This window comes from Parasteatoda tepidariorum, chromosome 8, assembly GCF_043381705.1.
Source record: "Parasteatoda tepidariorum isolate YZ-2023 chromosome 8, CAS_Ptep_4.0, whole genome shotgun sequence".
NCBI lineage: Eukaryota > Metazoa > Arthropoda > Arachnida > Araneae > Theridiidae > Parasteatoda > Parasteatoda tepidariorum.
In genome coordinates, this window is record NC_092211.1 from 89,172,271 (window position 1) to 89,194,777 (window position 22,507).

The window sequence follows — 22,507 nt, forward strand, 5'->3', positions numbered from 1 at the left end:
TTCAAACTGATAAATTATTGAATATTATGTAATTATTAATAAGTAAATGAGTTCCTTTAAACATTTTTAAGGAAATAGAACTTAACAATCTTTTTTCCCAGATATTTAAACAAGTAACATGTATACGGATTTAGTTGTAGTTCTAAACTTATACAGTAGGTAACCGATTATCCGGAACAGTCGGGACCATCACTATTCCGGATAACTGATTTTTCCGGTTTTCTGAATCGCTACAAAAAGCCGTTTTTTTTATTGTTAAACCCAACTAAAAAAAAATCTTTGGAAATAATCTTAAAAGTAAGAGAAAACGATGAAGTAATACATTAATGATTATTTCCAAAATGATGGTAAGGTAAACATCTTCAAAAAAAGAAAGAAAAATCGTAAAATCTTATGAGGAAATAAATTTTTTTTTTTTAAAAATGGCGAGAAAATATATTGAATTTCGTTCCGGTTTTCTGATTTCCGGATAACGGGTTCTATACTGTATTATAATTTATGAAAATGTTTTCCCCTTTTATGGATTTTAAACAATATCAGGCATCATTAAAGTAATCAATATAATATATCAATAATTAATATCAATTTAGTGCAAAAAATCAATTTTGTAAAAATATTTGAATTGAATATCCAGTTTAATCATATGATACCAAATGTTGTCATGTAGAGCAATTCTCAAGGTAACACTATCCTAATTGTGTTTAAAACTATTTGAAACATAAAAACTAAAGAAAGAAGATTGACAAAACAAACAAACAAACAAAAAAGGAGAAATGGCAACTAAGACACCTCTAGGTAAAGGATCTTTTATAACCTCCCTCCCTCCTAAAAGGTAATTTAGAAGAAGAAAATAAAAGATTATTAAGGATCAGTTGTCCTTTATTTTGCCAACAACAATTAAATTCGTCTTTTTAGAATATTTTTTTAGTATTGTAAAACAGCAGAAGAGAATACTTACACTTTGCAGTTTAAGAATGACATATAGATTCAATAAGGGACAAATCAATTTACCTGTCAACAATTTTTAAAACTTTTTCTAATGTTAGGATCTGTTTTTCCTCTTGAATCAGTACCTGCTGCAATCTCTTTTGCTCGTGTTCCAAAGTTATGATTCTATCTTCCGCAAACTGTTTCTGCCTCTCGCACTGAATTATTTTGTTCTTTTCGTCGTCTCTCAAAAGCTTCAAATTGTATTCTAATTCTGGCAAAGAGAAGTGTTCACCTTTATTTGTCTGAGGCTTAGATTCTTCAACTTCTTGTTCTGGTCGTCTACGTTGTTGTTGTGCAATTTGATGGTAACCTACAGAAATAATGCAACTCAGCATAAATAACAGAATTTTAATTAGGGTAAAAGTGATACATTTCGACGCAATACAGGTCATAATTAGGAATTATTCAAATTATACAAAAAATACCGCACACCCTCGGTCCCTATGCAGACTGATCCAAGTGGTTATCCACCCGCAAACTGACCGCAGCCAGTGATGCTTGACTTCGGTGATTTGCTGGGAACCGTGTCTTAACGATCAGTCCACTGCAGGACACACTATAATAGAAGTTTACCTTAAAAATGTTTTATTTGAATCGACCACCGTCTTTATCGATTACTGAAGATAATCTTTTTCACCATTGTTCAATGATGGCACTAGTCATTTAAAGAGGTAATTTGTCCCATTCATGCAATAAAGAAGCTATGAGCAAGTCCTAACTTCTGTGCTACTTAGCATTAACTTTAGATTCTAGAATACAGCAAACACAATAGTCTAAAGGATTTAGATTTGATGAAGAATAGGGCCAATTTTCTTGCTTAATAAATTTCGGACAATTGACATGGAGCCAAGCGTGTGTAGTTTTGGTTCGGAGTGACGGCGCAAAATCTTGCTGAAATATCCAATCCTTTTTGGGATAAAATCTGTAAGCATGTGGCAATATATGTGCAGCCAATACTTTTTTGTAATATTCAGCATTGATCTCTACCCTTTTATCGATTAATTTCAGAGGAAATTTTCCGTTATTTGGCACTGTAGCCCAAACCATTACAAAATTCTTGCTCTGAAAGCAGTGCACAGTTTTTACACTTTCAGGTATGTAATCGAAGGTTGCTGAATATACAACATTAATTTTAGCACCAGAACTATGTTCTGTGCAAAATATTTTTTCACCAGAAAAAATTTTTCTGTCAACACTTTCGTTACCGTGCCGGTTCGGCAATTTCTTACATCTTTGTAACCTTTCTAATTTTGTGCAGTTGCCCGGCCTTGAACCTTTCTTTTGTGATAAGAGCGAAAACCCAGATCTTCAATTAATATAACTTGCATAGTTCTTCGACTTAAGCTCTCTTCTGCAGATATTTTATTAACAGAGCACTGTGGATTTCTCTATCTTTTCGTGAATTATTTTAAAATTCGATGAAAGAAAAAAATTCGTTTTTTGAAAGAAACTTTTTCATTATCGTTTAATATTTAGTTCAGGTATTATTTAAATCTAAAGTCATAATTAATTGAAATAAAAATTTTGGAAAAAATTTTACGCATGTTTTTATATTCAGAATTCGATTGTAAGTCAATCCAATTTTTTTATTTGAATTTAAAAAATTAATCAATGTTATTTATGCGATAAAAGCATTTTTTATAATTGACATTTTCTTTCATTACAAATTTAATCATTTTAAATTGATTTGAAATTTCTTACTGTGCAGTTTTGATTCAAAAGAAACAATATTAGAATGCATGTTACATTGCTATACATTACTATATTGCAATGTCTAACAAACAATATATCTACAATTATCTTATATTGTTCAGTCTTACTCTGGAACTATTAAATCGATTTCATTCAAATTTTGTATTTTGCCTTATAAATTTTCAGTAAATATATTTTTGTATTTTGCCTTACAATACAATTTTTTCTACTATTGTTAAATAAAAAATATATTTAAATATAAAATATATTTACATATAAAATACATTTAAATATAAAATACATTTAAATATAAAATATATTTAAATACAAAATATATATAAATATAATTATCATTAAAAATTATTTTTTGCATGGGATTATCGTTGGAAAAACAAGCCTAATTGTGTGCAAAAATTTTTCAATTTGCTTAAAAAATTTTCGAGAAATGGCAAAAAGTAAAATTAACGGGTCCAAACTTAAGACTGCTCTCCAAACTAAACTATGGGGGCCATATTTCTCAGATTGCTGTTACACCCCATATTTTGAGTGTCAGAAATCTGAATTTGTCAAAAAAATATATTGTATGTTAAATACGTTTATACGTTAAGTGTTAATTAATACGTTTAGACGTATTGTATCGTAAATACATCTAAAAAATATGTTTTTGTAGCTTAAAATACTATCTTCACTAATTATTAGCATATTTGAGGTCACCTTTTCAAACCTGTAACATTGAGCACTAGAATGTCAAAATCCAATCATTGGGTCAAAAGCTATTGAGAATGCTTCTTTTTTTGTGTAATGTATATCCAATAATTTACCTGTCAAAACTCTTTGTTCAGGACCTGTCATATCTATCACTTTGACTGAGCTGATCGGGTATGAAGTATCACCTCTAAATCGCTTTGTAGCCCCTTCTTCCAAAGCTTCTTCCACACTTTGTGCATAGTATTCTATCTTTGGCTTACGATCCTGAAAAAAATTAATATTGTTATTTCCAATTAAGACTCCTCGTAAAAAAAATAAATCATAATTACTTTATTTACAATTTTAGAAAACCTTCGTGTTATTAAAAAGAAGAAATTCCTAGTACAAAAAACAAATATTAACAAATACTGAAAAACACTCTGGTTTTTACCTTGCAGATGCAGGGACGTTACTCCAACATTCTAAATTTGAGCAAGTTTGAAAATTAAAATTCTCCTTAATATATCCCTTTTCACAAATATAATTAATATTATTATTTTTTTTTGACCTGAAAATCAACAAGAGAGAGACATCTATAGACACCCCAAATACTCAGTCATTTCATAATTAAAAGTGATAACATTATTGATTTTTATCTACTTAATTGCATTTAAAAATTGTAAAAAATAGAATTCAAATTAAATTACATGTCAATGTGTCATAAATCGTAGTCAACAATACTTCAGTATTTTTACATTCATTTTTTAAAAGCAAGACCAATGGAATAAGCAAGCATGACAAAAGCAAAAACATGCACTATTAGGGCAACAGTAAAAGCTTTGCGGAGACATTATTTATCTTTATTTATCAATGGAATTTTTTTATACAAACATTTCTAACTCTCTTTCTTTTTAATTCTATTCTTTATTTTGGTTGTAGTTTTGATCAAAAGTCTTCAAAACAGATTAAGAACCCATTTCAATCTCTCAAGAGATTTTTGTATTTGAGTAAATAAGTTATCACACTTTCAAACCAATGCCAAAAAATGCAGCAGAAATGTTGTAATAAATCTCATTATTTGAAAATATTCATGCAAAAGAAAATGCTATTAAACATTAAACATTCTTGTAACTTCAGCAGTTTCTCCAAAATTTTCCCAGAAATTGCAAGATAATAAATTATGGGATAGAGATCTGCATATTAACTATGATTTGTGTTTATGTTTCCTCTATATTAAATTGTAAGGACTGCCGACACCATTGCTTCAAGTGTTCAACTCAATGTTACATTTCATTTCGCTGCGCAAAAACTTTAAGACATAGGAATGTGAAATTATGAGAGTATCTAGAAAAATGTACTGGGAGTACATTCGAATAAAAAAATTTAACTTTCGATAATTAGTTAGAGAATTATTAACTATTTAACTTGAGGGGAAAATACCATATGAACTGCTCTACAGGTCACAGGAATGCAACTACACAGTTGAAATCTGATATGCTTAAAGAGCCATATTTGTTAAAGAACTTGACAAAGTTTTTATTGAAGTCTCACTTTGTTTGACAATTAATGGAATTTTAGGTGCTTTTTTAAGTTTTTTCTCACTTTTTTTTCGCTTTACCTTAATATTTTTTCTTCTTTTTTTTTGCTTAACCTTAATATATTTTTTTTCTGCTTTGCCTTAATATTTTATTTGCACAAAATCGATAAGACTTAGAAAATTGGAAACAATTATATATAACAAAACAAAAAATATACATCAAAAAAAAATTCTGACAATTAAATTAGTTCAAGAATTATTTATTATTAATTCTGTTCATTTTGTAGAGGGAAAAAACCATGTTTGGTCGATCAATAGCCTACTGAAATACAACTAAGGAGTTAAAATTTGACACGAATTTTTATTTGTGAACTTATGGCGAATTTTGTTTTGATATATATTATCCTAAAGCAACTATCAATGTAGAATTAAATGAACATAAATACAATAATTGAGATAGTTAAATGAAAGGTACGCTAATGTATAAAGTTTATAATCACAAATATTGCAGCATACAAAAAATTAATTTTCAGAAGGGAAGTAAGGTATGAAATTCTTATTTATTTAAAGAGCAAGACTATATTTAATTTTGGAATAATTTCAGAATTTATGTGAAATACAAAAATAGTAAGCAAATTAAAAAGGCTAATAAAAAAACTCTTTTGACCTAGAGATAAAATTTTTATAAGCTATATATTTTTTTCTTCTTTTTTTTTTTTAAGGTTTGAGAGGAACACTTAATCTATAAAAATTAAAGAGTGATAACTATTTATTTACAAAATCAGATACAATCTTTTAAAAAACATTTTTCGACTTCGGAAACCTTGAATCCACGTCTTATTTTGTGACAAAACAATAGCCATCACAAATTAATTATTATAACTGAAATGACTGAAAAATAACAAGCAAAAAGACTTAAATATACAAATTAAATAGTGCCAACTATTAATCAAGGCATCTTTGATCTGATCTTTTTTTTTTTATTAGAAGCCCTGAAAAAAGTATACGATTTTGTGGCTATACAAAACTGGCTCTCAATATTACAGCTGAAATGATAAAAAACCAATTTATGAAAATACTAAGATATTAAAAATTAAATAATATTAGTGAACTACAACTTCACAAAATCAGACACAAAATGAAATACTAACATTATGGAAACATTAAATATGAGGGGGGTATATTTTATATACCAGATTAAATGTCCATGTCACTGTGAATGACAATAATCACAGTCGCTTCAGCGAATGTTCGAAATATTTGTTATGTCTGACTTGATATTAATTTATTTGTTGGTATAATTATATTTATTTGACATTTTAATGTCTGCTGAGAAAAGATTAGGAGAAATATCAGTATTCTGAGTAATGGTTAAATGCATATTGGGCAGTGGCAATTGATCTTAAAAAAACATCAGGGTAGGGTATACCGGACAGTGGTACTTAACTAGACCTAGTACATATTTCGGACATTTACCAAAGCGACTATGACATTGTCAACATTCACGGGTGGAAGTCAACTGCCCATTTCAGTCATTCAAAGTAACATCTAAACTTAATTAACATAGCTAAAATGATTAAAAATTCTATAGTAAGATTAATAATTTAAAGTAAGAGGGTTCTTTACTCCAGTTTTCTTCTTCCACTGCCTTTGATGTGGTTTTTCACTACTTTCTTCTGTTTCAATAGATTGTTCTCCACCCACGCGCATCATGGTGGGCTGTTCAGGACCATAGAGACCAATCGCTCCCCTTCCTTTACGCAATTTTGCCTCAATCGGTGTAGTTATTCCTTGGAGTGTTTTTCCAAGGCCCTTTCCTGGCTCATATCCCATCTATGAAAGTATAAAGAAATGTATTGAATTAGGGAACACTAAATATGAAAGTCAAAATAAATTTTTAAGTAAAAATTGAATATTTTGATTTTTAAAACAAATTAAAGAAAAAAAATTAAAACTATTTAAAAAGAAGACAAATTATAATTTAAATAAGAAATTTAATGAAAACTTCGATAAGTCATACATTTTCGAAAAACAATAAAATGAAAACAATATTAATAAAATAAAAAACATTTTAAGATTGCAATAAAATAAATCGTTTTTTTTTTCTTTTACTTCTTGAAAAATATAGGTTTCTTCCAAGAAATCCTGGTTAAAACAAGTTTTTTTTTTTTTTTTTTTACGAATAGAAACTTTTCTTTTAATAAAAATAATTATTTTTTATATAGTTTCCATATCAATAAATCAGAAAGCATCTTTAAAGAAAACTTGGAAAAATTGACAGGTAAGTTATAATACATTTCTCAGTAGCAAATTGAATGGAGAATAAATGTAGTATTACCTTTTGCAACAACTTCTGGCCAATTCCCTTGGTGTGCTTTTCCCAGCTTCCAAAATCACTTGAAGAAAAAAAATATTACAATTCTTAAAATCTCATAGCTAATTGAAGTGCTTTGTGAGAGAAGGTTATATTTATCAGGAAAGTTCTATCTTTAGTCTAGTTTAACTATACAACAGCACTTTATTTACTTACTAAGTATTTAAATGTCATAAATTTCTGAGGATGAAGGTACAATCTCTGATTGTTTTTGCAGTGGAAGAAAGTTCTAAGCACATTTGGGAACAAACAGCTCACAAGTGACCTTTTAAAGTCCATATTTTTGTTGAAAATAAAAATGTTAAGGGTGGGAAGATTAAAATACAGATAGCTTAAATGATTGTAGAGCTTTAAAGATTTCAACAATCAAAAGCTTGTGAACATGAAATTAAAGAAAGGCATAATCATTGCCCCCAATTGCCTTCATGTTCACTAAAATGTCCCTTAGATCCATCACCCACTCAAGTCTCCAATTGTTTTTTGAAGTTAAGAGCTTTAAAAAATCAAGAAATTAAATTAAAATTCATTCTATAAATTTCATTAAATTTTAAACGCTATATTCTTTTATTCCTGTTTTTTTTTTTGCTTGTTTTTTTAAAAGAAAAAATGTTAAATATAAAATTACCATGAAAAGGTTAAAGGGATTCAGAGATGCATTTTACCAATTTAATAAACTAATTCATTGCTCTTTATCTCAAAAACTATTTGAAAGAATTTAAAGAAATCTTCACTGCTTATTTTAAACATATTGTTACATAAATACATACATACATTAGAGCTTCAACCATCCAATGCTCGATCATGCCACAAATCAGTTCACTTACACTTCCGACAAGCATTGAAAACATTCTGATACAACTTTTATCATTATTACAGATTATATTACTCACGTTTTAAATTATATTACAGTACAGAACCCGTTATCCGGAAATCAGAAAACTGGAACAAAATTATGTAAATTTTCCCCCCATTTTAAAAAAAAAAAAATTGTTTTCCTCGTAAGATTTTAGGATTTTTCTTTCTTTTTTGAAAGATGTTTACCTTACCATCATTTTGGAAATAATCATTAGTGTATTACTTCATCTTTATTTCCTCTTTTTAAAATTATTTCCAAATATTTTCTTTTTTTAGTTGGGTTTAACAATTAAAAAAAAGGCTTTTGTAGCTATTCAGAAAACCGGAAAAATCAGTTATCCGGAATAATGATGGTCCCGATCGTTCCGGATAATCGGTTACTGTATTAAATTCTCACCCTACTCTCCCTACTGTATTAAATTCTCACTGCTGGAAAATGACAATGAAGTAAAAAACAAAAATTTTAAAAGCTAATAATATTGTTTTTTTGATATTGCATCATTCCTTTAGACAGAATAATATAACACAAGTAAGTGCTTTCTCTTTAAGTAGTTTATTGATTATACAAAAAAAAACTGACTTTAAAAATGTTCTCTGATTATCGGACCAGTTCGACTTTCCGATACACCCTTTAGATACAGATTCAATTTCTTTTTATATATATATTAATCATAATTTGCTTTGTAACCTTGCAAATATATTAGTTCAGGTTCATTTAACATTAAATAATTTAATTTTTATATCAGCACCCCTAGCATTGCAAATTTCATTTTTTTTGACAAATCCAAAAAAGGTTATCCCTGTCTAAAACAATCAAATGACTGAAGATTAAAAAAAGTAAAATTTCACTCATAAAAACCATACACACCTGTTATTAGCATTTTTTTGAAAGGATCTAAGGCCTGCAATTTGATGAGCATTTCGACTACCACTCATTCCACTTCTTTGATTGCCATACTGTTTGGGTGGGGGTGGCTTGGGTTTCGCCTCTTCTTCACTAGAACTTTGCTAGAAATAAACAAAAAAAATAAAATTATTCAACTCAACATTAACCTTCTAAAGCAAAATATTGCTAAGCAATCGAATTTCAGCTTTCCGCCTCTAAATTATTAGAATTTTCATGATTTGAGGGGAAGATTTTTATTTTACACTAACATGGTAATACTACATTTCAGGTGAATAAGTTTTTTCATTGTAGTTCTTGCAAATAAGCAAATATTTTTTAAGAACTGTTTTCAGATGTTGGTTGGTTACATAAAAAATGCAAGTTTCTTTCATACTTTAATTTTATAACTTGATATTTACTTTTATTTATTTATTTAAAACTATTAAACAATGAAATATTAAGAGAATGAAATGTTTATTAACTCAATTGTTTAACAACAACAAAAAATAATAAATAACAGAACAAAAATTTCAAAAAAAAAATTTTTTATTTTCCTTGCCAAACAAAACAACTATAAGAAATGCTAAAATAGATATTACAATTTATATGCAACTTTTAGATTGAAAAGCTTTAATTATTTTTTTATTAATCAGCTATAAGGCGCTATACTTTAGTTGTCAGGATTTTAGTATTATGACATACTCTCAGAAAAATATCTATACTTTATGACACCTTTTCCAATTTTCTAAAGCTGAATTAATGAAATATTTGTTACCAAATTTAAGGAAAAAAAATTTCAACATTTTCTAAAATATTCTATAGCTCTTAAATACCCAGATCAGACAGAAAACTGATTTTATTTTCTCGATGTTAAGGAACATGAACAAAACTTGCTTGATGTCAAAATGTTATATTATACAGAGTTAAAAAATTTTAAGGTTGTAAACATTTCTAAAATTTCTTCCGAATTCAAATTTTTTCTAAGTCACAAATGCTTACAACTTTAAAATTTAAACACAGATCAGAATCTAGCTCAATGAATAAACAAACTGAACCCAAAACTAAACAAAAAAATTTCAAAAATAATAATCAGTTAATTAATAAAGAAATTTTTCATTAATGATTTTCTGTGGAAAAATATGAATACCTCATCAGCCTATGATTTTAAAAAAATCAAAGAGTAATTATTAAAAAAAAAATTTGCAAAGGGAATTATATATTGTTGATAATTACTGCAACAGTACCTTATTTGATAATTATTATTCTCGATAGTACCACAATACAAAATACCATGAAGGATAATGTTTGTTATATTATAGAAGTTAACTTTATTATTAAACACAAAACCGTGGAGCCTCACAAGTTGACCACCCATGTAAATTGACTTCTATCAAGAGCTGAATTTATACTGTATGAATAACCGTAATCTCTTTATCTCGTATGTTAACTACTAAAATTAATCAAATTTGTCTCAAAGTATTGTAAAAAGCTTTATATATATATATATATATAAAATTTAAAAATAAAAAAAATTTAAATAAAAAAAAAAACATTTATAAGATGTCTAAAAAAAAAATATTTTAAGGAATTTTTTTTTATTTTATTACATATTAAAACTTCACTGAATTGGCAAAATAGTATTATAAGTTAACCTTAACTCCCTCATCAGATGTGTTTACTGTGTGAGGGTATATTTGTACAAAATCTTTTACACAAAATGTATTTTCATTAAACTTTTACATTGAATGGTTCTCATATTAGACTAAGATATTTGACTAAGATAGATTTTAAAATGTTAAAATGAATATGTATTATGTTAAATTGCATAAATTAGATAAGATCATTGATATTATAATAAATTAATTACAAATGGTATGCCTCACTAATAAAAGTATGCATTTCTTTTCAATTAATTATCCTATAAAAAAAAATTTTAAAATAATTGTAAGTCATTGCTATAACTAATTTCATGGGTATTAAGTAAATAAAATTTTATAAAAAACGTTAAAACATTTCAATACGTTTATCTAAATTTTGATCTTTAACAGATAAGAAATATATATAAAAACATGATTATAAAAAGTGATAAAAACTATTTTGCTTCTTTCAGGGATGAGATTAGCCAAAACGCAAAAAAGCTGAATTTCCACGATAGTAAATTTTACGCAAGCGCAACCCTTTAATAACAAATTCCAGACAGTTTAAGGTAATAAATAANCTATTTTGCTCCTTTTAAAGTTGATTTTCAGGTGTAGACAACTAAAAAAATGCATCACAAGTAGTCAACAAAAAGTTTGTGTTAATTTTGTAGAAAAAAATGAATTTAATCCGTTAGAAGTCATATAAATCAGGGTTTTCTTCATAATGGTAACATAAAATCTGGGATATTTTAATATTATCGGCATAGGCAAGTTTCACAGACCAGCAGAAAATGACGCAAGAAGCGGGATAACATACAAACGAACAATGTACAACAACTCAGGTTTCACTAAAACATAAATAAAAAATAGGACTTTAATAAAACATAAAAAGGAGGGTAAGATTACCAGGTTACTTTAAGAATTTCAGACAATAAAAAAATCTATTTTATACATTTTTATGGGCAAAACTTTTTTTTGTTGCTACAAATGTAATAGAAAAAGGTTTTTAAATGGTAATATATTTTCACAAAAATTTAAATTTAAAAATGTCAACCACTTAAAACAAAAATCGATTTAAACAAAGAACTAAGTCGAACATAAATAAGAAGAAATTATAGAAAACTTTCTTACATCCTCTTCTTCAGATGCCTTTTTCTCAGTTTTTTCCCCAATTGTTCGAACACCTCCACTGATGAAGTTAATGTGAGACATGCTGTTGGTAGCAGCTTTATGACCAAAACCTGGTCTTTCATCTTCTTCACTATCATCACTTGCAAATACGCCTTAAACATAAAGAAGCAATTATTTGAGAGCTAGTTTCAATCAAAAAGCGAACAAACAAAAAAAAGGAACACCCTGAATAACTTTTGTTCCAGTGATCAGATCAACACATACTCTATCTTAATACATTAATGGAGTTGTCTCAAATATGCTAATAAATAAATGTGGGCGATATTTAAAGCTACTATATCAGACACAAAAACATACAAATATTAAATATACATATATATTAAGTGAACCTACGGTACAGAAATTTCAACAAAATTTTAAGAAATGTAATTTTTATTAGCAAAATAAAATGTTTAACAAGGACAGCCTGGTTGGCAGGGTGCTTGATTCGCGTTTGTGAGAACGGGAGTTCAAATCCAGTCGCCTAATTACTCCCTATGTAGTAAACAGTAACTGGTGCATATTAAATCTGTCGGGTCACAAAGTCCTTTATGTTCCCTAACAAGTTGGGAATACTGACTTGGAGATTGATCGTTCTCTGGTTTAGATCAAAATTACGATCTGTGGATGTATGAATGCGCCCGCCTTATAAATGGGTGTGACAAATGGGAGTGGCAATTCTCGGCCATAGATGGTGCTACTGAAGAAAAAGAACAATCGCTCCCCTTGCCTCAACAGCCTACAGCAACAACAACAAAACATTTAATGAAATTGGAAAAGTAGTTCCTAAGAAATTTAATTTTATATATAAGACTTTCATAAAATCATATTTCTGTAGTATATGAAGATCTGATATGAAAAAGAAGTCATATATTTAAAATTAAATTCTCAGGAACTTCATTAGATTTTCTTCAAATTTTGTATTTTTACCATACATAAAATAACATTATTTAAAAAGATGTGATTTTTTTTTCTACTTTACTATTAAAATGATTTTTGGAAAAAAACTATTGCAGGGAGTCTTATAGTTTTGCATATTTTGAGCACCGGGAATCCAAATGCGTCGGGGACAAAGGTACATTTATTCTGAGAAAGCATGATTTTACATCTGATATCATCAGCATTAATTAATACAAATATTTAAACTATTAAGATTGAGTCCCAGTATAATAAGATCCGATCATTAGATCAAAAGTTATTTTGTGTAATCCAATTATTAAGTACTGCACAGTAAGAAAAGAAAAGAAAAAAACATATCCTCCTGAATAATTTGCTCTAATTCTCATTTTCACGTACTACCAATCTTAATGGTTCAAAAGAACGATCCTTTGTAACAAATCATCGAATTAATTTATGGAAAAAGTTACATAATCACACAAAAATATCCTTTCTCTAAATAACCATACCTTTAATTTTTGACCAGCTTGGCAATTCTTGAAGCCACTATTTGGAAAATATGATTTCAATAGTTTAATTAGGAGACTGTTCCGACATTAGGTCCCCCTTAATTTCACTTTTTTGCTTACGCTATGTCTGGAATTTCTTAAACAAATAATACATTTTAAAAAATTACAAATAATTAATAAATTTTCATATATCAAAAATTAATAGATTGATTTCTTACATAGTTTGAACCCCTTTTTTACAAAATCAAGAATACAAATTCATCTAAAAAAGGAAGTTTATGAGCCCGATTTTGCATCTTAATTTACAGTTATCATTAATTTATTAGCATATTTGAATTCAAGCCTTTTAAACATTAAGTTTAGCACTCACTAGGAGAAAATCTGATCATTAAAACAATACTTATTCAGATTGGCATGTGTTGATTTTACTGTACGCAAATGAGATTGCTGAGTATAATTCATTCATATGCTACTTTTTTGTTGAGAAGATGGCTCAACTATTTTAGAAAATTAAGCAAAGTTGTGGTTTGTTCAGTACATAAGCCTAATTGGAAACTGGGCTTAATCATTATATTCTAAGTTTAAAAATTAACTTTTCAATTGTTTTGAGAGAAAAAATATCAATAATAAAATTTACCCTTATTCTAATTTTTCTTAACCTAAATTAATTTAAAAAATAAAAAAAAAACTTGCTGTTGAACACTTAACCAATACAAAAGATCAGATTAGACAAATATCTTTTCTACTTATTAGAAACATTACAAAAGAAAAATATATATACATTTTGAAAAGATATTGACTTTTTAGTGTTGAAGAGTGACATTTTAGTGTTAAAGAGTCAAAAATTTTTATCAGCTTTTAAAATAATTAATTTAATTGTATAATGACGTGGTAGTAAATAATTAATGTAATATATCAAAAAATAACGGCTTTGATATTACTTCTTTTTTTTATATAAAAACTTAAATGTACAAATCTTAATATTAACTAACATTCCTTTTTTTTAGTTCAAACTTTTGGTCTTAAATTTAAAATGACATTTTGTAAAGAAAATTAAACTTTCAAACTTCACTTATTGTTATATAATTTGAGTGTATAATTACTAAAATATTTTTTTTAAATATTTATTTTTTATAATGCATTTTAAAAGCTGTACTTGCAAGAAAAAAATATAATATCATTCAGACTTTTTACACATTTAATATTTTTTACAGATTCTGAAAAAAATAGGTAAAGGAAAGAAAATTAAGATTAATTAATTTTCCTTATATCTTGATTTTTTCTGAAATTTGCTATTAAAATGCTTTTCATTTTCCACTGTAAAACCTTCAAAAACTACAGTTTAGCTATCTGTTTAATTTTAAACCAGTATGGTTGTTCATTGATAGTATAATCACCATTTTTTAGTAAAAATCACCATTATTTTTCCAACAATCATGTTCTGTGTAAACAGTATTACTTTTTTTAAAATTTATTTTATTATATATTTTGTCATATTTTAAACATAACTTTAAGAAAAAAATTTTAATTTTTTACTGCTTGAAAAATATTTCTAGTAAGCAACAATAAAATCAAATAGATAAATGTCTATAGAGAAACTTCAGAAAAATTTTATAACCACTTTAACATATTTTTGACTGTGACATCTTTGGTCGAAAATCAATGGCAATTTAATCTGATGCTTGAGGATTATCGTCTTTAAAATAAGTTTTATAAATGCTATTGAAAACAATTGATGACTAACAATGAATGATCACTAAAATACAGATTTAGACAACATAAAAAATATCTATAAATTGCCCTAAAGATGCAAAAAATTTCCTTAAAATTATGAAAATTCCCTATTATTTAAGTGAAAATACTAAAATAGAATAATGGTTTCCTCTTTAAAATTTCCTTAATTCGTTTCAAAATATATAAAACAATGCAATGCATGTTCTAAATTCATAAGAGTTTAAAATAATCATATTATATGCTAAAATAACAAACAAAAATATATTTACTCCTTAACCTTTTCTTTTTGTGTATAAATTTTAATGAATAGAAAAACTGGAATATCAGAGATTATTGTATATATTGCAGTGTTCTCCCTGAGTGATTTTAGAAGAGCGCCCCGCATTACTGGTAAAAATAAGTGGCCATCCCTAAAGAACATTGCCTTTTTATTCATTTTCCATTAAAACAAAATTATTTCACGATTTAAATAATAATTACACACTGGTAAAATTATCCTTTTTATAGGTTTAATTCTGATAACTATTAGTTATTTATTTTTTCAAGATTATTCTCAACTGGTTAAATTTTTTAAAGTTTACTATTTCTGGGGAATATTGATGAATTTTTTAAGTGATTTTAAATTTTAAAATTATTTTTTAAGTGCCTTCTTTTTTTTTAAAAAAAAGGGGGCATCTTTAAATATTTGTTTTCTCAAAATTTTCAGTTGTTATAGAAAAAAGCTTTCAAATTGTTTACTAACAATCATTTCTTTTTTAGTTTACTTCTTTAGAAAAAAAATTATGCAGTGATTGTTATTTAGCATGACATTTTTTTTATAAACTATAAAATTTTCTCTTGTTTTGATGAGTGAGAATTACTATTCGAAATATACACATAAAATAGTATAAAAAGGTATTGAGGATGAAATTCAGTTATTATGTAATATTACACATTTTGACAAATTTTTACAGTGTTAAGTGAGTGCCCTTTCAAAACTCAATGTGCCTTTTTCTGTCAGGAAGCGTCCTGCGCTTTTGTTATTCCTTGGGAGAACTCTGATATTGGGTTATTAAATGTTTATTGATATTTTGAAATGTAAATTATCCTCTCTTGCCTGAAAGCAAATTTTAATGCCTACAGAAGCTTCTTTCAACATCTACTGATATGATTGGTGCATACAGTCCAGCTTTTAGACACATCAATTTGAAATATTGTTGACTCACCATACCTACAGTGGGTCAAAAATGCAGTCAAATGTTTTGATGTCTTAAAAAAGCAATAGATCCATTTTATAAACATTCAAAAACCAAATGCCATTCCACTAGAGGGCCAGCATAAAAAATATGTCTAATCTAAACGAAAATGAAACGGTTGTTGGCAAGGTTGTTTGTATCTGATCTCAATTAAACGGTTGTTGATATCTAATCTCAATGAAATGGCTGTTGGTATCTGATTTCCATGAAACGGCTGTTGGCATCTGATCTCGATGAAATGGTTGTCGGTATCTGATCTCAATGAAATGGTTGTTGGTATCTGATCTCAATGAAAGGGTTGTTGGTATCTGATCTCAATGAAACGGTTTATGGTATCTGATCTCAATGAAACGGTTGAAGACTGCCACAGGGCACGAATAAAAATGGTTGTTGAATGTTCCTCCAGTGAAATGACATTTGGTTTTTGAATGCTTATAAAATGGATCTATTGATTTTTTAAAACGTCAAAACGTTTGACTACATTTTTGACACACTGTACTAGAGACTTTGCCATAATTTGGAAGTTAGAGTTCTTCTCCATAACTTTGTTCTACTTAGCTGCACCACACTCTATTCTATCTTTCCCTTTTGCAACACTTGACTCTAATCGTCAATATAATTTATTGCATCACAATTTTAGTTCTTGTACACAAAAACTTAAAAGTACCTCAAAAACTTAAAAATTGCTCTAAAATACAAAATAATGACCCAATTATTTTTCTTAAAACTATCTAAGAAGTATTTTAAAGAATACCCTAAAATAGAAAAAATAATCAAAAATGCTAACGTCATCAAAAATGGACCCCAATGATGATCAAAACACCTCACAAGATTTTTCTACATTAGAAATTGTTAGTATTTATATAATAAATTGTTCAGAGATATCAATACACATTGGAAAATACCGATCCTCAGAATTACTGGATCCTTTTCCCCTAATAAGGGTCTTAATTACAAAATTAAAATTCTATTTTAAAAATGCGCTGTTTAAATAATTTGAAAAAATAACAAAAAGTTTTTCTTTTCACATGTACATATTTATCATGCAGATAAGATTATTCAGAATAACATTCAGCTAGTGGTCAGAAGTAGCTCGTTACAAGTAGCAAGACTATTGTAGTTTACTTTTTTTTGTAGTTAGTAGTATAATACACCACTTTTTAAGGTAGTGGAGCAATTCCTATGAATTAATTTTAACATTAGATTCATAAAGAAATGTGGTTTAGACACAATTCATTTTACTAAACTGATTGAAACAAATCTTACGTGTGACCGTCATTGGGCATAAGGAGAATGCAAAAATAAAAATTATGCCTAATACTTGAGTGCCGCAAGTTTTTTTTTTCATAAAGGTTGTTTCATTGTTTTCCAGAAATCTTATATTTAATGATGATAGCATTGAAATACCCTGTCCAGCGTATAGTACTTTTTTCAGTCTGGTTGAGAAATATGAAGATGGACATTTTTTTGTCACGTATAAAATAGGGTGAAGTAATTAAAGTACTACTACTACTCCTCTCGCTTGTAAACTTTGTCCTTTGAACAAAAAGCTATCATAGAAAGTCACCTGCTTCTAATTTGAATAGCCATATCTTAAAATGCAAATCTATGTATACTCGGGAAACATTAAAAGAACACTTACCTGTTATTTAAATAGGAAGGAAGATATTTTGCTTTGTAATTTTTGATGTACTTTATTTCTTAGAGAAAATAAAAGAGCATTTTACAATATCACAAATATTTGATAATTTTTTAGCAAAAATTAAGCATTCACTGTCGAGATAGACATAAAAAGTTATTGGTTAAAATCACACATTCGTAATAAAGTTGTTTAGAATAACAAACAGGCTCATGTAAACATGAATAAATATTTATAAATAATTCTTCATATTTCTTATTCAAAACCATTTCGAACATAGAGGTAAAGCTTCACTACTTTTAGTACCTAAAAGTAGTGAAGTTGTGATTACATTTCCAAAGTAGTTTGTAGTCACTCACAATATTTGAAAAAATGAGTTGTAACTAATTACATTTATAATGAAGTAGGTGCAATTAATTACAAAAAATATGTAGTTTTTCGACCACTGCATTCAGCTAAATATAGAATGAAACAAGCATTACCAAGAATTATTAAGGGTGACCACTAACACTCAGAAAAGAAAAAGGTCATTTGGTGGGAAAGTTATTTTATAATCACCCTGGACATAAAAAGTATTATTCATCAACAAAAATACAGAAAATAAATAACCATACCATAAATTTGCTGCTTCTTCGTCAGCTTATGTCTTACACGATTAGGATTAAACTCATTTTCAAGATCCCAATCAGTAACCTCAAATTTCTCAATACCATCCGTCATGACTAATAAATATAAATGAACCCTAAAAAAAACATGAAGAAAAGTCATTACGCATGAGGCAAGTTACTGTAAAAAAAAAAATACAAGCAATAGACACAATTAGAAAATGTTGAGAAAAAAAATCTTATTGTCTATGAGTTGATCAAAATTTTATACACTAACCAAGCTTCTTGCTAATTATAATTTTGAAAGGAAAATATTATTTAAGAACAATTCATAAAATCTAACACAATTAAAATTCCCTTATGTACTCATTCATTGAGGTAGAAAAAAATGTATACTTCAGGCTACTGCAACCAACTGACAACTGCACAGGGGCATGTGAATCTAGTGAGCCCAGAAAATTATTGATAAAACAGAGTATATCACCATTCCAAATTTGAAAATCTTAATTTTTCTCCCTCTTAAAAATATTAATATTTAAAAATTTTCATGAAATTTTTCTTTGAGACATTTAAGTTAACACAGAATGTAGAAATTTCATAGCTCTTTTGTTTTTGAAGAATACAAACTTTTTATTCTTCCTTTTACTTTTTTCTAACTAGGAAGTTTTTTCCTTTTCTATGATCATCAATTTCTTGCTGCGAAGTTAATATGAAAACCAGGGACGTAGGTAAGGGAGGGGTTTAGGGTTTTCAAACACTCCCCCCCCTCATTGTAAATGGCAATATTTTCTCAAACTATTCATTTTTTTAAAAGTTCAAAAAAAAAATTCTGATTTTATTAAGTAAACATTAAAACTTAAAAAATCATTTTACGACGTTGATATGAGGCTCTTCCTTGTTCAAAAATGTAAAATATTGCTTCTTTCCTCACAAGGAAGCAATACTCTAAACGATACCCATGTATCTCCTTGTCATTTCCTTACTAATAAGTTAGCCGATTCTTCTTTACAATAAGGAAATGTTCACAGCTTCAAATTACCCTGCTCTATCTTTATCTATAGGGAATCATTTTTAAGGGACAATGTTGCATATCTATAGTATGTAGGAAAAGATAAACTTGTTTGTTTGAATCTGTTTATAAATGCTTCACAAGGAAGTTTTCCTAGAATTTTGAGACTGCCTTTTTAAGAAATGATGTAACCAGTGGAGATAGGGTGTTCTAGGAGTAATTCTAACTTATAGGTAAGTTCAAAAAGAGAGTGACACTCAAATCAAACACTTTCTTGGTATTTCAGTCAGGAAACTTTTACTATGATGAGCTGGATCAGATTTGAAGTGCCAATATATTTCATAAATTAGTTCTCTCCATGGTTTTTATAACCGTACATTGTTATATTTATTAAAAAATAACTACTATAAAAAATAAAAATATATTAAATATTACAAAAGTAATAACTCTAAACATATAACTGTTTAGGAAAATGAAACAAATTTGTTTTTAATCAACAAAGTATACACAATAAACAATAATTAATAAAAGTTGCAGGTTGACAATTGATAATTTTAATCTGCTTTAATTTAAATACTTTAATGTAATATATAACATAAAATTAAAATATTTAAGTTTTTAAAATAATTAAAAACTAACTTATTTAATACTTCAAATGAAATAAGTTATTTTAAAGTCAGTAATATTTTCATTGAAATTGGGTTGCAAAGAAATTTTACTTTAAGATAAAGTTAAAAAGTAAGGTGTTTTTTCGTATATAGATCCAGCTTTACATTTCAAGCTTTTAAATCTGAGATTAAACATCGGCAATTACTCAAAAGTTTTCAATTGAAAAAGCATACGTAATGACTATAAAAAGAAATTTAATTCTTCGCAAATGATAGTTCCTTTTTTGAATATTTAATACTGAAAAGTTATTATTTATCAATAGTGTCTTTTCTGGATTTATGTATTTTGGATAAATTAAATATTTAATTAAAAAAGAGAGAGAGCACTATGAAAATCTGAAACCCACAGTATATTATATTCTCCTCTTTAAAATTCTCATAAAACTTTCATACTCCTACATCTATATTTCAAAAATCATAATTTGACTAAAAGTACAGACTATCACAAGAGATGAAGGTGGCTATTCTGCTCTAAACGCAAATGTTATTTGCTACCTCAATGAAAAACAACTAAATAGAGTTAAATTTTTAAGTGTTAAAATAATGGAGAAAGCAAACATAACGAAAGGGAAAATTAGTTAATATTGCATACTTAATGGTCGTGGGACATGTATTTATCTGAAAAAGGTAAACCATGCAACAGACAAAATGATTTTACTAAATAACAACTATATTTTAATGAAGAAAATCTAAGTTTAAATTAACATCATAAAATTGTATTTTGCGATATTTAATAATTTTGTGATATTTCACATTTAATGTTTATTCTTTACTTCATATAAGAAGTTAGTTTTTGATATTTGTTTTTACACCATACACAATTGAAATTAAATATTTGTAACTAATAAAAAAAATTAAAAAGTATTTTTCATACAAATTTTCATTAAAAATATTATCAGACATTAGAAAAGTTTTTTATTCTCTTTCATAATTACTTTAAAAGTTACTCCTTTATTATTAAGAACATTTTTATTAAATCGAAAATATTATTAAAATGAAAGAAATTGTAAATAACTTAGGGATTTAGACCTTAACTTTCCAGGATTCAACAGAAAATACTCAGTGAATTTAGTATAGTTAAAGATGTAGTTTATTTATGCCACACTAGAGCTGCACAATGAGCTATTGGCGACGGTCTGTGAAACATCCCTGAGAATGAACTGAAGACATACCATCACAATTTTGATCCTCTGCAGAGGGGATGGCACCCCCCTTCGGTAGCTCAAAGACCTGCGTGCAAAGTCGAGCACTTTACGGTAGAACAGTTTAACGAGGACCAATACCGCACGCCCTCGGTCCCTTCGTTGATTGACCCAAGTGGTCACCCAGCCACACACTGACCACAGTCAGTGATGCTTGACTTCGCTGTTCTACTGGGAACTGTGTCTTAACGATCAGTCCACTGCAGGACATAGTTAAAAATGGATTGATTCTAATAATATCCAAGAGGAAGGGGGTCAAATTATTGTTAAAAAAATGTTACTGAACTAGCACAAAAAAAGTGTAAATTGGATTTTTTTTGGGAGGAATTATGGTTAAAGTAAAGCTTATGCCCATAAATTCGAGTCAAAAGACTTACAATAGTAAAATTTTCGGTAGTAAAATTTTTAACAAGGCATCCAAGCACTGATTAGAACATATATTAGCTTCATCTTCTGTTTAATTTAAAACAGAAAACTAACAAATGTCATTAAAAGTAATATAGAAAACTGACTATACATTTTAATGCGCTACTGCGTTTAATTCAGTTTTGTGGAAATAAGTAATTTCCAGTTATAAATTTTATTGTTTTAGTCTTTTGCAGATTCGTCTCCAGGGAATTGAAGGGAAGTCAAGTAATAATCAATGTGACGTAAGACATTGTGTTCTATAAAAGAACGAACAATTCTTTTCATGATGGATGAACAGCCCGCCCTCCTTTTTAGGCCTGATGTCCGTCATAGGATTGAGATTGTGGATGATGATTCTTTATATATTTGATCAACATTACGATTTTTAGATTTAAGTTAAACATTTAAAGTAATAATAAATGTGTTCTCCAGTTTACTTGTGTAATCATCTTTTTTTAGCGTACTCTGCTTTGTGAGTTAAATCCACAAGTTTAACCCCACCCCAATAGGGTCATCCGGGGAATCAGTATAATACGAATAAATTGTGATAAACAAAGGAGACCTTCAAATGAAGCCATGCCGAGATTGACCCTGGGTTGCATGGGTGTAAATGTAAAGATGCGCTGCCTACAGAGCTCCATGCTACAACAGAAGAAACTTCCGTAATAAAAATACACAGGTTGCATGTCCTATGTATATTTATATATATATGGCATTATATATATATGGCATTATATATATATAAATGCGTGTGTGTGTGTGTGTGTATA

The 22,507-nt window shown here is 27.9% G+C and overlaps 1 protein-coding gene across 2 annotated transcripts in view; it reads right to left on the reverse strand.

Annotated features, from left to right (window-relative positions):
• The window catches only part of LOC107448882 (septin interacting protein 1), a 54,216-nt gene that overhangs the window by 29,304 nt on the left and 2,405 nt on the right, over window positions 1-22,507 (reverse strand). For both annotated transcript variants that reach the window (XM_043038805.2, XM_043038804.2), the window contains exons 2-8: window positions 18,460-18,587; window positions 11,793-11,944; window positions 9,004-9,143; window positions 7,245-7,302; window positions 6,533-6,739; window positions 3,504-3,654; window positions 1,012-1,300 (exon numbers count right to left, since the gene is read on the reverse strand). In XM_043038805.2, the coding sequence (XP_042894739.1) occupies window positions 1,012-1,300; window positions 3,504-3,654; window positions 6,533-6,739; window positions 7,245-7,302; window positions 9,004-9,143; window positions 11,793-11,944; window positions 18,460-18,565 (1,103 nt within the window). In that variant the 5' untranslated portion in view covers window positions 18,566-18,587. The remainder of the gene's footprint in view (window positions 1-1,011; window positions 1,301-3,503; window positions 3,655-6,532; window positions 6,740-7,244; window positions 7,303-9,003; window positions 9,144-11,792; window positions 11,945-18,459; window positions 18,588-22,507) is intronic.